Source organism: Apus apus, chromosome Z (genome assembly GCF_020740795.1).
Source record: "Apus apus isolate bApuApu2 chromosome Z, bApuApu2.pri.cur, whole genome shotgun sequence".
NCBI lineage: Eukaryota > Metazoa > Chordata > Aves > Apodiformes > Apodidae > Apus > Apus apus.
The window spans coordinates 5,354,372-5,372,819 of NC_067312.1; the positions used below are offsets into that span (position 1 = coordinate 5,354,372).

Below are 18,448 nucleotides of genomic sequence, written 5' to 3' on the forward strand. Positions count from 1 at the left end.
CTTACTCTGAGCTTACGTAGATACATGGAATGGAATATCTCTGGCCAGTTTTGCTGTCTGTCTAACTCAGCATCCTATGGGGGGGTCACAGATCTATCTCCCTGTAGTGTCTGAGCCGCCAGGGCAAAGACGTGACCTTGGAGTCCCAGCAACAACAAACATTCTGTTAAGCTTCTGTTATCAGTCCTAGCTGTAACACTTTGATGCTAATCAAAAGAAAGCTTACTGAAAGGGAAAAAAAAAAAAAAAAAAAAAAAGAGTAAAAGGAAAAGTGGCTTCATCCTGGCTCAAATAAGTACAACTACTTTTTGAATATATATGAAGTGATGATCAGTTGTATAAAAAGTTAGACACTTGTTTGAATTGTTAGAGAATAATTGATCCCACTTATTGCAGGATAGCTGCATTTCATGTGAAGGTACCTTGGAGACATTTTGTGAACTGCTCATAGTTGAGATGACACATGTTCCTGTATTTTCAGCTAAGGCTCTGTTCCCACAAGTTGTAGAAGGTCACTGAGAGGGGCGTTGTAATACTGTATAGATGCCAATCCAGTGACTGTGTCTGTGCATATGTTTTCACCTAGTCGTCTCATGTGAACCAAAAACAGGAGTGCAAATACAAAATAAAAATAACAATGGACTCTCCTTCATGCTGGAAGTCACAGGGACATGAAAACTCAGTTCTTTTGTGTCACAGAGTTATACCAGATATTAATAGCATAAGCAATACAAAATCAGTGCAGCTGCAATATAACTATTTTGCATTCATATTGGTCATGATTTATGTAGTGCCCTGGAATCACATCCCTCAGATAAATACTGACCTGAATTTCACTGACAGAAATGAGTGTACTACTGATTAAATACTACAAAACTCTTAAAAAGATACTCTGTGGGTTGTTTGCCTTTCATTTTTTACTCTCTTCAGATTCTTAGTTTAAATTATAATTCTCATGATGAGTAGGGCACAGGGGAGGGGAGAGAAATGCCTATGTTGTAGAATTTTTCAGGTAAGCACACTTGTTATGGAAGTCATCATGAGAGAATATATATGCAAACCAGAATATCATTTGCAGTCATTTATCCGAGCAATGAGGTGTCTGACTCTGTAGCCTCCTACTTCACTTCTTCAAGGCTGCACAAGCCTCACTGGGAAACATGGCAAGTCTGCAATCTCCTTGCAAGCTGACGAGCATATTCAAATCCCTGTTGAGTCCTTGCTTGCAGCTGCAGTCATTACCTCTTCACTAGTGGGTGGTTGTCTGGTTTTTGTGTGTTTTTTTTTTCTTTTTTTTCTCTGCTGTTTATTGAAATGTAATTACCGAGCTATTAATTCTTTCCCTTTGCCATTCATGATGTATTTGTGATAAAAGGTGAAAATTGGTGTTATTCTTTCTTGCATACCAATGAGGAAGGGGACAAAATATTATACAGTTCAAGGTAAAGCAAATGCAGTTGGGGGTTTTAGAGGTAGTTAACAATGAAGATTGCTTCAGTGCCTGCATTTAGGAGGAAATTACAAAGGTGTTTATCCCTGAGAGAGAAACCATTAGCATTAACACGAAAGAAAAAGACAGTTCTCTGAGCTAAGGTGTGTAGCAACGGGGAATTTTTACTGATATTATGGAGAAGTGATATTGTGATTTCAACCATATTTTGAGGTGAGTGAAAAGTAAGTATCACCTCCCAGGTGATAGACTGAACCTTTTCCTTAGTACTTGCTTTGGAAGAACAAGATAAAGTTAACAAAAGCACAGTTGCAGCAAACTAGAAAATATATTTTCACCTGAAGGCAGGAGGACAATTAGAGGGGGAACATTGTGAACGTCAGTGCTGAGACACTACTTCTGGAGAGAGGGTCTGATTGCCAGTCAAGGTTATTCATTATTTTCTTAGTGAGAAAAAAAGGTCACTGTGTGATGATATTTTTTTAAATACTGATGTATTTTACTGGAAGTTTCTCTAAATAGTATTTTTTTTCCCCTTATTTATTATTCTTTACTTATTTTCTTCTACTAGGCTGACTTTGTTCAGTCTTACTTTTTAAGCAAGACATGATGCAGAAGAGCGTGTGAATACAACACAGTAAGTGCATAGAAAAGGTTCTGCAGTTAGCAAATGGAGTAGTATAATAGGGATGCATTAGTGATCAGGGTGTGAAAGAACATCTACGCCTGCCTTTCAGGGGACTTAGTCCTGCACAGTCTGTGACTGTGAGTGAGAAGTATTGCAGCTGAAAACAGACTAGGAATCTGAATCTTTAAACCCATGTGTGGGAAGTGAAGTGACTTCACAAGTGGTGAAAACAGATTGTGTCCAACAATTATTTAAAGAAGCCAGTAATCAATCTAACCTCGCAGACTGGTCATTTTCAGAAAGGGTAAAAATGTAGACATAGCAGTTCAAAGTCTCAGACTTGTCTGAATGAAGATGAGACTAACATTGTCAGGAATTAACCTGATATAGAAACTCACATTAAAAAATGAAAGTATTTCTAATTAGTTCATTCTTTACACTTAGGACTTTCGAGGTTCATAAAGTCTCTCCAGTAGTCAGAGATTAAAGATATATTAACCGGTGTGAAGGAATCTATTTCTTTCTATGCAAATACATCAGTCTTCAAAAAGAATCCTGAACTGAGGTCTAGTGTAATATTGACTCCTGTCTGGGACTGAAGACCTGTTTCTAGAGTGAGCAGGTTGATGCTGATGAACATAACGGGGGTGGGGAGAAGGAAGAATAGGAGGGGGAAAGTATTTTAGAAAGTTTTCAGGCAAAATTTTGTGACAATTAGGAAGGTAAGACTATGCTTGAATTTCATGTTCAGTATGAGTTTGATGGTGTTTCTTGAATTGCCAACCCTCCACTCAGTTGGCTCACTTAGCTTGGATCATCTTCTTGCCTATAGGCAAGGTCTTGAGCTCGTCGTCGTTCAGTCTATGTAGGTCAGTTTATCTCCTTCTTATCCAGAGTGTACATTTATCCCCATAAACTCTGGAAATTAACAACGCTGCTATTTGTCACAAAAGTGAACATCATACATATGTCTTCCAGCAGAAATCCCCTGCATGAGTATTGTCCTTCTTCTTGTCCATTTCACTTTTCAGGTAAATAAATTAGCTTAAACAGGGTGAGGACTGGCCAGAAAAGTACACATTGATTTTGACAGCTTTGATATTGTTGTTGCTGGTTGTCTTCTAAATTACAGCTTAATTTCAGTATCTGTCTCAGCTTTTTACTTGTACGTTCCCAGAGTTAAGAAAAGACTACTGATTTTGTACAAGGTGGAGTTCATAATATTGCCTTGGAAGCCTGTCATATTAAGTTCAGAAAGACATTAGTCTGCTAGGAACATGGACTGCATCTTTTATGTTATCTTTATACTGTTCCTGTCATCAGTCATGTGCATTTTGTCCCCAGTACAAATTCACAGAAGGAAAGGGATATTGCTGGTTTATAACAGAAGCAAGGATTTCTTCCTGTAATTATAAGGCATGAGAGACTGACTGATCATTAATCAAGGGACTGATTATAATAATAATCCACTTCCACTGCAGGCTTATGGGCTAATTCTCATTTATACTAATCCCATTTTGAACTGCTCCTGAATCATTACTAGAGCAACAAGAATGGTTATGAGAGAGAGCTTTCATGTACAACCAGAACAGTGCAGAGACTTGGAGCAGAACAGAATCAATCCCTGTCCGCCAGTATTCAAGCCAGAGCCCCTGCATTTTCTTTGGTCTGTGTCTGAGCTGTTACTGAGCTCCCTTCCTTCCTCCCAGTGATGTGGCAGATGGTCAAGGCTGGCACAGGTGGCTGAGTACCACCTGCTGCAAACTTTTCTTTGTCATTTTCTATATAACTGCTTTTGTTGTTGCTGTTTGCACAGGATGACTGGAAAGAGGAGGGAGGAAAGAGGAGAATGTGAAGTAAGGCTGATATTCAGTGCTTTCTTGTTTTCTGTTCTGTTGTTGCTGGGAACCTGTAGATGGTGCATGCTGGCATCCTGAGAACAAAGGCAGCAGGTCTGAAACTTTGACTTCTGTGATGGAAAAAGTATATCTGTTTGTTATCTCCTAACAATACTTAACCCGTGCTGGGGGATAGCATTTCCCACTGCTAAGGGCTCTGAAGGGAAAATCCTCTTTGACTTTAGGCACTAAAAGTTACTTCCTCTTGACCGTTCTAACTCGATTGGAAATGAAACAGCCTTGTAGAAACTAAATGAAAAATTTAAAACTAAGAGGACAAGCTTTATCTTCTAAATATACGAAGGATATGACTGGGTAAAGGCAATGGCTGGTATTGTGGACCTCAGAGGCTGGCATTGGTATTTAGTCTCTGTTGATGTAGAGAGGGAGGTAAGAAAAGTAATCCCTGGTACCTTTAAACTCTTCTCTGAGAGTGGGATGAATTACTCTCTGGAGTCCATCATCTCCCTCTCCTAATTGTAGAGTGAGACTTGAAGACTAACACAGAATGAGTGACTACATCTTCAGTGAAATAAATTACATGAAACAAGTCCCATCCTTTGCATCTAGATCAGTAGCATATACAGTGCTTATAAGCTTATACAGTGGTTATAAGATGTTACATCCATCCAACTTCATATCTGGATGCTTTTCCATTTGAAATGTAACTCTGCAGTTTACTTGCTGCTTGTTTTTACAAATAAGATTTTAAAAATCACTTACTTTTACATTTTACCCCCTCCCATCCCTTTACAAAACAAAATAAAACAAAACAAAAGGCTAAAAAGTGAGTGAAAGCCAAATCATTATCCCAGCAATTCTCAACAGAGTGTTTTCCTTAGCTAAGTCTATTTCAGGAGACAAAAGAAAAGCAAAATACATCTTACGACAAGCAGTGCCAGATGAATGATATGTAATGCCAGTGAAGTTAAGTATGATGTGTATGTATGTAAGAGAATTTAGAATCATAGAATCATAGAATGGTTAGATTTGGAAGGGACCCTAAAGACCATCAAGTTCCAACTCTTTATTTATTGACATTTATTGACAGAGAGATATGGGAGAATGACACTTTGGCTTTAAAACATAATTTGCTACTAAAACATAATCTTAGACCATAATGGCAAATATTTTCCTGAGATAAAAGAAATTATCAAATTTTGTAACCAATACATATTTTCACATATTTCTGTTATATTTATGGTCTTTATTTCTATTTCTCTTAGTATTTGATTTTTTTTTTTTTTCCCTCTGAGTTTCTTGTGTCCTTTTTGCTCGTTTTACCCTTGTTTGTTCATCGTCATAGATGAACAATATCCTGCCTGTTTCCAAGAAAACACCCCGCCTCCCACCAGTGCTCACTAGAAATGTAAAAAACCCTTTCATAATAAGAATGACCCCTGTGGTAATCAGGGAGACAGCTTTGATTAAGAACATCTGTTAGCAGATTCCAGGTTTAAAGTCAAGCATAACATAAGACAAGAATATGCAGAAAGTGGCATTGCTCAAACTGTGAGACTGGCCTCCCTGGGGAGACTGACCTCTTCCAGAGATACAAGCCAAGATCATAAAAAAAAACCCCAACAAACAAACCAGACATCAAAATGTGAGGAGTATGCGTACAGCTTGAAAAGCATGACACCTTTGTTTCTGAGGTGCTGCATCTTTAAGTTTTGAAGCACCATGCTTCTGGGCAGTGTGGAGAACTGCACTTTGAAGCACTGCACTATGTTTACTCCTTGTACATATATCACACAATGAAAAAGAACGGATAGATAGGATGACCCTCTGTTCATTGCCTGTATTCTTTTTGGTTATGGTTGTGGGTTTTTTTCTTAGTTCTTCTCTTCCACACCTGCTTCTTTTATCCTTTGGGTCTGGCAAGGCTGTATATAGCAATGTGTGACATTGGGATGCAGGGGAATTGGCTTCTGTTCTACTGGTGTAAAATGGGGATGTAGAGGAGGTTTCTTCTTAATATATTATATTCTGAGTTTGAGAAAAGCTTTTGTAAACCAAGGCTGTTTCTCCAGCACTGTTGAGAAGGAAATTGGGACCAGTGTTGTTTAATATCTTTGTTGGAGATGTGAACAGTGAGATTGAGTGTATCCTCAGCAAGTTTGCTGAGGATACCAAGCTGTGTGTTGGGGTTGACAGCCAAGAGGGAAGGAATGTCATCCAAAGGGACACTGACAGGCTGGGGAGGTGGGCCAGTGCCAACCTCATGAAGTTCTACAAGACCAAGCGCAGGGTGCTGCACCTGGGTTGGCACAACCCCAGGCATAAAAACAGGCTGGGGAAGAATGGCTGGAGAGCAGTCCTGAGGAGAAGGACTTGGGGGTGGTAGTTGATGAGAAGCTTGACATGAGCTGCCGGTGTGTGCTGGAGCCCAGAGAGCCAGTTGTGTCCTGAGCTGCATCAACAGAAGAGTGGCCAGCAAGGCCAGGGAGGGGATTCTGCCCCTCTGCTCTGCTCTGGTGAGACCCCACCTGGAATACTGTGTGCAGCTCTGGAACCCTCAGCACAAGTGGGACATGAACCTGTTGGAAAAAGCCCAGAGAAGGGCCACCAAGATGATCCAAGGCCTGGAGCACCTCTGCTATGAAGACAGGCTGGGAGAATTGGGGCTGTTCAGCCTGGAGAAGAGAAGGCTCCAGGGAGACCTTAGAGAACCTACCAGTATTTGAAAGGGGCTGACAGAAAAGCTGGGGAGGAGCTTTTCATCAGAGAAGGTAGTGATAGGACAAGGGGTAGTGGTTTTAAACTGAGAGAGGGAAGATTTAGATTAGATTTTAGGAAGAAATTATTCCCTATAAGGGTGGTGAGAAGCTGGAATGGGTTGCCCAGGGAGGTTGTTGATGCCCCATCCCTGGAGGTTTTCAAGGCCAGGTTGGATGAGGTTTTCTGCAACCTGGTCTAGTGGTAGGGTTCCCTGTTCACAGCAGGGGGGTTGGAACTTGATGATCTTTAAGGTTCCTTCCAACCTAAATGATTGTATGATTCTATGTTAAATACTTAGGAAACAGTAAAGAACTAGGCTTGGCTTCAGAGAAGTTTGTAATACACCTTCCTAGGCAATTCCAGTCAGCAAGGTAGGGTTGTCCTGAGCCGAACATCACATCCAGACTGGTACGTCTGATAGCAACCCATAAACCAATCCTTCATAAGGATATATGTATCTAAGCATATTCTGTCTGATTTTGCTGCTCAATGCCTTTGTTTCCTCTCCCAGAGATATTAAGATACTGATCTTATTTGGAAATGATTGTAATGTCTAATGAAGAAAACAAAACAAACCAAAACCAAACCAAAACAAAACCAGAAACCAAAAAAAGTTCTATTTATACTTTTATGAAAACAATATGAATTTTAAAACTAATTAAAATAGTGTTCTTTAAGAAAAGCTGTCTTGTTATGTAAAGTGGGATAAAGGAGGAAAAATAAAGATGACAGAGAGAAAACAGGAGTATGTCATTTTTTCTTCGTTAGATTGTTCTCCTGAAAGCTTGTATACCAAGCTTTATCCCAGTCTTTATAGTCAAGCTGTGCTCTTGTGCCTCCTAGATCTTTTTGCCTCACAGGGAAGCTTGAGGAAGAGATACACCAGCCCTAGTAAAGGGGGAATCAACAAGGGAAAAGTTAGTTGATCTGAATGTATGCAATTCTATACAACAGGATGGTAGTATCCAAGCATGTAGAAGGAGCTGCTGGATGTCATTGTGAATCCATTCTGCCACATTTGAAAAATCATTTGAGATGCCTGATAAATGATAAAAGGCAAATGTGACATCTATTTAGGAGCAACATAGTAATTGAGAGATCTTCTAGCTATCTTTCTTCAACAACAGGTAGACATATATAATCACATGAGAATTAGTATTATTTTTTTTTTTTTTCTGCATTCAATTATAATGGAAAAAGAAAAGGAGAAAGTTGTGCTGCCTTCTTTGAACTTTTAAAAAAGTTTTATTTTGTTTCTATCAAGAATTGAAGCTTGTTCTCAATTATATCATCTCCCCCAAAGAAGAATGGTGATTTTGTTTCAAAAGATTTCTTATCACACTTTTCAGTTAAGTCTTAGTCATAATACACAAGAGAGTATTAGAGACTGATGTCAAGCTGCAAAGTGCTAGCAGCATGACAAGTCTTCACTTTAATTCTCAGAATTGATTTCTTTTTGAGGAGGTGTGATTTCCTTCTGTCTCTTCCCTTTGGCATTTACTGCCTTGGGAATGTTTAATATTTTCCTCTTATTGAGTATCAGATCTTATCTAGTGCTATTCCTGAATAACTTTTTAACACCCACTTTTACAGCAGGATACAATTAAAGAAGATACTAATGTGCCAGATGCACAGATACACTGTTGCTTATTTTGTAAGAGAACCAGGCAAAATATAAAAATAAAACCACTGAAAAATCTGTAATATCTTTGGCTCTGTATTCTTCTACCTCTAAACAGCCACAAAACCCAGGTGAACTTGGATTTTGATTCTGCCTACTGTATCATAAAATCATATAATTAAAGAATGTGTGGGGTTGGAAGGGAACTTTAAAGCTCATCTTTGTCCAGCTCCCCCTGCAGTGCACAGGGGCCTTTTCAACTAGATCAGGTCACTCAGAGCCTTGTCAAGCCTGACCTTGAACTTCTTCAGGGATGGGGCCTCTACCACCTCTCTGGGTAACCTGTTCCAGTGCTTCACCACCCTCATGGTAAAGAGCTGTTTCTTAAATGTCTAATCTAAATCTACCCTGCTCTAGTTTAAGACCATTTGTCCTCATCTTATTGCTTCATGCTCTTGTAAATAGTACCTTCCCAGCTTTCCTGTAGCCCCTTCAGGTACTGGAAGGCCACTATACAGTCTCCTTGGAGCCTTCTCCTATCTAGGCTGAACTACCCCAGCTCTTTCAGCCTGTCTTCATAAGAGAAGTGCGCCAGCTATCTCATAATTTTGTGGCCCTTCTCTGAGCTTGTTCCAACAGGTTCATGTCCCACTTGTGCTGAGGGTTCCAGAGCTGCACACAGTATTCCAGGTAGGGTCTCACCAGAGCAGAGCAGAGGGGCAGAGTCACCTGCCTTGACCTGCTGGCCACACTTCTTTTGATGCAGCCCAGGATGTGATTGGCCCTCTGGGCTGCAAGTGTGCGCTGTTTGCTGATGTCCAACTTTTCGTCCACCAGTAGCCCCAAGATCCTTCTGCAGGGCTGCTCTGCATCACATCATCCCCCAGCCTGTATTGGTAGTGGGGATTGTCCCCACCCAGGCACAGGACCTTGCACTGTAGAGATACATGTAAACTGTGAAATCTGGTATATGCCTTGAACTAAAAAAACAATCATAGATATTTAATTACATCTTAGTCCTTTGTCTTATGTATACGATGTGCAAAGATTATTGGAAAGGTTATAGTATGTTTTGTGGAAATTTTATTTATTCTGTTTCTTAGTGTATATTATTATATTGGGATTCTTGGTGAACAGGAAAACAAAACAAAACAAAACAAGACAGAACCCAAAAAACCCCCACCAAAACAACATTTATTTTTTTCTAATTTAAGAAGAGGCTTATTTATATTTGTCCTTGGAGTCCTTGACTTTGTAATGAGCAATCATGGCAAGGGGAAAAAGCTGAGAAGTGAAAGACAACTTCAAAAGCTAAGAATGTAAATGACTGAGTTAAAAACAGAAAACCAAGTGACTGTCCCCAGTTCAGTTTACATAGAGAATTAATGCCTCTGAAAATAGATCACTGCAAACATAACACTAAAATATTTTTGCTGTTTAGTCTAATAAATCATCAGCACTAATATGTCATAAGGAAAATATTACAGAAGTAAATTAATTCATATCTTTAATGTCAAAAGTACGCCAAGGTATAAACCAGAATATGTAGGTAAATGACTCTGACTCAAGAATGGCAGTGCCTAAAAGATGATCTGTCCCTTTGGAATGATTCAGTGTGAAAAATTAGGAACTCAGAGTCTCCTGGTAGTCAAAGAAAGCCATTAAACATTCCTGGGGAACGATACTAGGAGTTCTTAAGTTGCAGAATGTCACTTACTGTTGAGTAACTTAAACAGGAGTATGTGACCTAATTCCTTATTAGTTTGCCATAAATGGCTATAAATGAGTGTATAAAGTTCTGAGCACTTCTTAGAGATGGATCATCTCACTTAAGCAGAGGCCATTCCTTGTAAAAGACTGTTCAGAATAATCATACTTTGTTACAGTAGTTTCTTTATTAAATCTTTACACCAGGAAGATATGTCATCTAGGCTGGGATTTAGTTTTCATACCAGAACATCTACTTTTAGGTGTCTACATGGGAGCTAGTGGCTCCATTCAGTTGTGTAAATGTTCAGCTCACTCTAAAATAGCTAAAAAAAATTCCATAATTAGATAAATAGATTACTATTTTTTATCAGTCATAGAAATCTGTAGTAAATTAATTGCATTGACTAGCTTATCTATAACAAGAGTTTAGATAATGGCATGCAGCTACATATAGATAGCTAAATTCAGAAGCCTTATCCACAAGTTTAACTGTGCATAACTTCTTGATTGCCTGGTCAGCCTGAAGGGATCCTGACCTTGTTCAGCTCTTCCTACCAAAGAGACTACACATCTAATCCTGATGCTGAACAGGTCTAGGTGATTGATGTGAAGAGAAGAAAACTGGGGCCACAGGGGTTACAAAGAGACTCTTCTTCTGGCAGGAAAGACTGGGATCTGAGGGAAAAAAAAGAGGCAAGTGGTATGTCTCTGTGTTTAAGACATGACTTGGAAATCTTGGAGACCCTGCTCATGACTTGGAGACCTTTGTACGGTCTCCAGTTTAGAACTGGTTCTTGATTCATCATTAGCTATGTAACACAGGTTACAGGCAAAGACCTGAGGACAGACACAGATTTCCATTTGAACCAGCAGAATGCAGAATTCTTTCTACTTGAGGTCTTCTGTATTTCTGCCCACCACTGGCCTACTTCTTAGCACATCCAGTTTGAAGAGCATGGGAGAGAACATGACCTGGTCCACCCTATGCTCTATCTTGGTAGTTAATAAACTCTCCTGGGATGCCAGTGGTGATAGTTCAGAGGTTTTGAAATTCTGAGCAAGTCTCAAAGCACAATCTTGCCCTTAAATTACCTATTAGTCTGCCTTTTTAGGAGCAGTCTATTAACTTTTTTCTGTAGCAGATGAAATATTTTGAATGATATATAAGAAAGCCCTTGGGTAAAAGATACATAATGAATAAATGATAATGGTCAACACAAAAGTCTATTCAGAGGAAGTATTATCAATCAACATGAGTGACTATTGAGAGAGATATAAGACTGAAACTTCTAAAAGAGCATAAACAATCCACTTCCCTTCAATTTTCAGCAAGAACTGAGGATATATATGTAACATAAAGTCTTTTAAAAATCCTAGCCTAAATTCTCAGCAGAGTTAAAAATACAGGACTTGATACTCCATTCTGCTGCTCATAGAAATGGTCTAATGCTGATATATATATATTTTGCTTCATCATACCTTTCTGCATCTTAGTATCTCTGGAGAACTGATGCTGTCAGGAGGATTCTGATCCTGACCAACTGTTGCCATGGTATTGGTTTATTCTGGGCTATGTTCAAGAAGAGCAAACAAACTTGAAAAAGAAACTGGCTTTAAAATGTACACTCATGCCACAGTGCCTGAGACCACTTTTTGAAAACTAAATCTTAATTTTTGTGCCATGTGGCAGTTGTTAAACACTGAAAAACCATACTGATAACCAGGGTTGTTGCTGAGACAATAAATGCGTACATAACGAGAGGAGAAACTTTGGACAACTCTCATGTTATTTGAAGATGTTAATTTGCATTTAGTGTTGTTATCCCACAAAGAACTGAAACTTTCAGCTTCTCTAAGACCATTTGAAAGAGCAGAGCTTTTGGCAGATGATATTTTTGTTGTGTTAGACCTTTTTTTCCAAAACTGGTGGGAGTCAATGAGCCTGATGAGTGTGTTTTTGATACTATTGCGTTTTCGAATTGAGTGTATAATAGGAGTTTATACCTGTCTCCCATCCCTAGATAGCAATATAGCTCTTCTTTTATATCTGTTAGTATTCATTCAATCACAAGTCATCTACTTGTACTAAAAGTGCTACAGAAGGTTTGAGAAGTACATAACAGTACTTTCCATATGCAGGCTCCGACATAATAAGTTCATATTATTAGAGGAGCGAGCTCACTTGATGGAAAAAGGAGTAAAGAGTCCTAAAATCCTGTTGGTGTATTATCCAGAAGGATGCAATAGTTTCAGCAAGCACTATTTAAAACAGTAAAGCAAGCATTGTGAAATCACGTAGGGAATGAGGGAAGTTTTCAGCAAGTTCATTTTTTACAGATGGATAATTTTGTTTGCCAAATTACTGAGCATATTCTTCCTGTTTCACAGGCAGAATTCACAGCCATGAGGGACCAATACATGCGAGGTGGAGAAGGCTTTATTATCTGCTATTCCATCACAGACCGACAATCCTTTCAAGAAGCTGCTGAGTTTAAGGAACTCATTTATCGTGTCCGGCACACCTATGATATCCCTTTGGTGCTGGTGGGGAACAAAATAGATCTTGAAGAATTCAGGCAGGTAAGCAACTTCTCTGCTGTTTTTTTGGCTTGGTTTTCATTGACTACCTCAGGGATTTCTGTAGCATATGTTGTACAGTACTGCTGAGAATTATCAGCACAAAATGAGGTTTAATCAAAGGGCAACACACCAGATTTGGAAATAAAATAAGGGCGTAGTAGTATTTTTCATTCATATGTTATGGATCTCAGAGTAGCCTTGGCCTATCATATCCACATGTTCATTTTTTTTTACTTGAAAAAGAAACCCTTTTATTTTTTTTTTTTTTTCTTGGAATTTCATGGAAAAACCACTGGTTTTCTTTAAGTTACCAGTCACTGAATCTAGATTTATTTATTTATTTTTTGTAAGCATACTAGATTTAATTCAAGGTTTCTTACATACTGACTGAAAAAAAAAAATAAATAGTTAAAATAAATAAATATGAGATTATCTTTTCCTCTTTGCCTGAAATACCAGTGGCTGTGTTATTAAAGTGTTCAGATAAGAGGGGGACATGCAAGACTTGAATTTACTCTGATTTGTGTACAAGATTTGGGCCATTCCGCCCCCCCCCAAGAGCAGTAGATTTCTTTGACTATGTGGGCATTGACTGTGGCTCTCTGAAAGTGTTTATTAATCTTCGCTCACTCTTTTCCTTTTGCTTTCTCTCTGCTTCTTCCTTGTTATTTGTATTGATGTATGTGTGTTTGTGCAAGGGAGTAAGTAAAAAAGATATTACCTTAGAAATGTCTTGGTTGTGACCTGATCTGAAAGGAAAAGAAAACACCTTAATCATAAACAGAACTTCAAAAAGGGGGAAAAAAGTATTTTCCTATACGGAAATCTTAAGAGGCTCTTTATACATACTGTGATTACTTTCAGATAGCTGATTTCCATGCAGGCATAGTTAAATAAAACAGTGTTTTTTAGCTCATTAACATCTGTGTTCACATGATCATGTGATCATGTGAATTCTGTGACTCTGTGAAATGGGGAGAAGTGGCAGGATAAGTGGAAAGATCTGAAGAAAATCTAAGGCAGTCTTAAGCCCAAAATTAGTCCTGAAAATCTAATGATGTACATTTAAAACTTTACATCTGTTTCCAGATCATTGACTCTCTCCTTCAATCAGACTGTCACAAAACCTTAATGGTGACAATCCAGCTGCAGTTCAACATGCAGCTTGAGGCTTCAGACAGCAGTGCCACATACAACCTGTGCTACAATCTGTGCAACTTCTGGGGTTCTTATATACCAGATGGGGAGGGAGGTGGATTCACTTGTTTTGAGAGAAAAGGACATTGCATCTGATCCCTATGGAAATGGGATATGATTGGTTACCTACAGTTACCTGTAGATGAAGTTTTCAGGAATACTCTATTCAGTAAGTGATACGAAAGCTTTTTTTCCAATTATTTTTGGTACTACCTCTTTCTGATAGTCTGTTTTGTTGGACTGTGTATTTTAACCACTATCAAGAGATATAAAAAAGATATGCCTAATTTAAATGTTTTACATGTTTCTTGATGATCTTGTCTGGTCTCCCAAACAGGAAAGTTAGACTGCATGAATGTCTGAATTGGATATCACAAACATCAGTCTGGATTAAAGGGCATGGGGAGGTACTTGGGAATGATACTATAAATTATGTCTTTGGGATGTGACAGACACACAAAGAACTTTAATACAAGGTTGTCACTGAAGATTCTGCCTGAGTGTATATCAGGGCAATTCTAAATCATGGTCTATATTTTTAAAAAAGCTTTCAAGAAGCCTGGACTTAGACCTTCAGAATCTTCTCCTTCATAAGCCCTTTACAGCTGTCATCAAATACAGCAATGTCACAAGGGTTTTCTCTAATATTCTGCAATCCAGACCTTGAGCCATGGGACACCCTTACATCAAAGAACAGTATAATAAAATAATGCAGATCTGTTCCTTTGAATAATATACTTAAATACAACTATATCTACATAAGCAAGTAGTATGAACCAACAGGAGGAGAGCTGTAGAACAAAAGAGCATATTCTGAAATCCACATTTCAGGAATTTATTTTTAACTTTGGAGTAGCTCTACTCCAGGGTTATTGTCTCCATGATTAGTTAAGGCTGAGGTGTGTAAATGGTGTTCCTGGAACAGATCTTCACTTAAATTTCATCCATAGTTCAGGTAGTGTTCTTGAAGACCACGCCACAGTGCCAAGCAAATCTTGGTTAAGCAGGGGTGATTAGGAGATGCTGCTCAAAGTGCCTCTCTGACCTAGCAGGAGCATGTTGGAAGCCATCTCTGTGCCCAGCTTTAACCATGTGTTAATGAGCTTTGGCAGCTCATTATTTCACAACTGGTTTCTGAGGTTCTGATACTAGCAAACACTGAAGTAAGTTGTACCTAGTTACTTGTTAGGTTAAGCAATATTTAAGTACCTTGATGAACTGTGGGAAGGTAGATTCAAATCTTTTCAAGGTCATGTATTGTCATTATGGCTTCATTAAAAGTGCTTGGGTGGTCAAGAATGGTAGGCAGCTAGTTCTGGGGTGACAGACAGTGATGAGCTGACAATGTACGCATTAACATACCAATGAAGAAACAGCAAGGTACACAAACCAAATTCAAACAGCTGAGAAACAGTACATGTCTGAAGGCAATTAGCCAGATTGGAATTTGGCCAGGACACCAGGGCTAATGTTGTTACTCTGTTTGATGACATTTTCCCCTCATGAAATTCATTAAATTTACTGTAATGTTATTCATGGTATTTGGAAACATAACATTAAGTTCAACATTCCCAGGCATGATTTCCATTTAATGACAATCCCACAACAATCAGTCGGGCTGTAGTAACTCAGTGAGACAAAGCTCTTGTTTTGAAATGCCATTCCCTACACCATACAATTAATGATGTATGTCTTTTGCCTCAAATCCACCAACAAGAGTACAAGAATAAAACTAATCTGTAATTAAAATTGTGTTTTAGGAGAAACACTGATGAAAAATAAAACCAACAAGTTTATTACTTTTAAATAATGTTTGTATTTTCTGATAATTTCAGTGAAAGTACTGTCTTTAAATATGTCATTTTTAACATCTTAAGAAATGGATTTGTCTGTACTTCTTTAAACAAGTTCTGATTATGTTTATCAACCTAATGAATTGGCATTTTTACTTTCCCTGAAATAATGTGAGGAAACAACTGTGTAAAATCTGTGGGAAAAAAAATACAATAACCCATTACCTTGATGTGCATATCCAATCTGGTGGCAAGGCTCCCTCCTTTCTCCATTCCCTTCCACTTATTTTTACTGCAGCTTTCTCTAGTTTTTTCTGACGTTGTTCTGCTTTGTGTTCAAAACTGTTAATACATTCACTTGCATCCATTCCTTGATTTTTATCCATGGCTCCAAGAAATATGTATTATATGCATTTTATCCCATAGCGTTTTAATGAAAAAAAATTGAGCACTAAGTGCTTGATTAGATACCATTTTAATTTCAGTATTTTATAACATAAAAATAATTAGATTAATAAAAATAGGTTGTATGTCTTTTAATGTAATTAGAATTTCAGAAACATTTAGGACCAGCAGTTACAAAGTACAATAGATACTTTTACTTCAAACAATTTTTGTCACTTTAGCCCAGGTGAACATCTGCTTCTTAATAAAGTTCAAAATCTATATAATAGATAAATACCTAGAATCACAGAATCATAGAATACTTTGGGTTGGAAGTGACCTTAAAGATCATCTAGTTCCAACCCTCCTGCATGGGCAGGGACACCTTCCACTAGTTAAACTAATTCAATCTAATTAAAATATATTCATTTTTTAAAAAATGCAATACACAAATACCATGTCAGGCTAATGATAATTTGCCACTTTTTATTACAATATTTATAGTAAAGACATGTGACACTGCTGAAGATTTGTTTGAAGAAAATATTAATAAGACTTTGTCTACTGATCATTGTAATATATTACATTCAATTCAGAAGGGAATTAACTATATAAGCTCCTTTGAACAACGTGCTATATCTCGGAGCTGGAAAGAATAGATACTTTCTAGCAGCTTTTTCAAACTTTTAATGCTTATGTGAGAATGCCTCTGGAAATTCTACTTACATAGAAACTGCAGAGCCTGTATGGAGCAGTTTTTCTGATACACTTTTGTTTGACCCCAGAGGAATAAGCTGTGGGCTCAGCTGAGTTCATGGATAACATGTTGATGTCCATTGAGGCCAAGGTTATGAGGGCAACTCATGCTTCATTCAGCTTTTGGCCTCTCTGGGAAGCCTGTCATCAAAGTTTTTGCTTTTGCCAGTACAGTCCTGGCCCTGAAAAGAATTATGCAGTTGTTTACTCTTCCACACATGAATTGTCTTGTTGGCTTCAAGCACAAATCTGAGCAATAGCAGTGCTTTTGAAAGCATTTCCTTTCTTCTCTCCCCCTCTACAGCCCCACTCCTTCGGCAGAAAAAATGAAATAAATATGAAACCTGTCTTTAACATGGAACAATATTGATTACAGGGGCTTAATTATATTTTTTTCTTTCTAAACTTTTATTACACCCTAAGATAATGCTCAAACCAGGATTAAAATGACTCAATGGATTCTCAAGACGTGAACCTGCTACACACAGAACATTCTCATTTTGATAATGTTTTACTCTGGAATTGTGTTCAAGACATGCTGACTGATTGGTTATCAGATACTGTAAGCATCAACTTTTAAATTTCTCATTTTGACAGTTGCTGTGTTTTAACTCTGGCTTCTAAAATCTTGAAATGTCTGTTGAGTCTGACACAGTTAAAGTTTTGGGGTTTTTCTTTAACTTTTTTGTTTATTTGGTTTCTTTTGTATGAATAACTGTTCAATATACTTCAAACACAAAACATTATCAGTCTACATCTATTGGAGCCTGGCTGAGACATTGAACATATTTTAATAAGATGATATTATATTTTATTGTCATTTTCCATTAATGACTGTGAAACAGTATTTACTAGATGCTTAGTCATAAAATGCGGTATTCTGAAGTTCTTAACAGTATCAGGATGAATTTCCTTTGCTTCCTTTTGCTTCCTTTTTTTGCTTTTGGCAGCTTCATTTTCTCTCAAAGACATTTGAGTGGAAGAGTATTTCTACTGAAGATTTCTTGCTTCAAATTTTCAGGCTACAAAAAGAATAAAAGGTTTATTTGTTTCTTCTGAACTTGCAAACTGCAAGTCAAGGGAAATGTTTTTTCTGTTGTTTACTGACAAAGAACAGTACACATTTGAGCTAACTATAGACATGGTTAGGTGATTAGACTAAATTATTTGTCCATATTCTCTATACAATTTGTGCAGAAAGATTTATCACGTATCATTGAAGTGTATCGTGAAATGGTATGTACCTGCCTGCGAAGACATCATCTTTCTGTTGACTGTAGAGGCAGGCATGGACAAATAGCTTGCTAGCCTTTATACCAAAAAACTTTGGTTAGATGAAGACTAAGAAAACTGTTTATGACACTCTTTCACTTGAGAATATAAACTTAGTGATTCATTCTGTTGTCATTGTTGCTACTAAATCCAAGCTAGACTTTTGAAGCATGCTCAGATTGCCTTTTGTGTTTCACTCAATTAAATCTAGTAAGTAGACACTCTTAGGTGCTGCTTCCTTCAAAAGATCTGTGTTGCCATGATTTGGACAGTTACCTTATCACCCAGCCTCACCAGGGAGGGGGAAATGGGGAAAGTGACAGAGATCCCTGGGCTGAAGTAAAAAGAGATTAAATGTAACAATAACGATAAGGAACCAATACTGACTTCAGTGCTAACCAGGATACAAAGCTACCTCAGCCCCAGTCACAGAGCTGA

The 18,448-nt window shown here is 38.0% G+C and overlaps 1 protein-coding gene across 1 annotated transcript in view; it reads left to right on the plus strand.

Moving 5' to 3' along the window:
• Positions 1-18,448, plus strand: part of RIT2 (Ras like without CAAX 2) — a 177,879-nt gene that overhangs the window by 82,532 nt on the left and 76,899 nt on the right. The window contains exon 5 of the mRNA XM_051642151.1: positions 12,417-12,608. Coding sequence (XP_051498111.1) covers positions 12,417-12,608 — 192 coding nt within the window. The remainder of the gene's footprint in view (positions 1-12,416; positions 12,609-18,448) is intronic.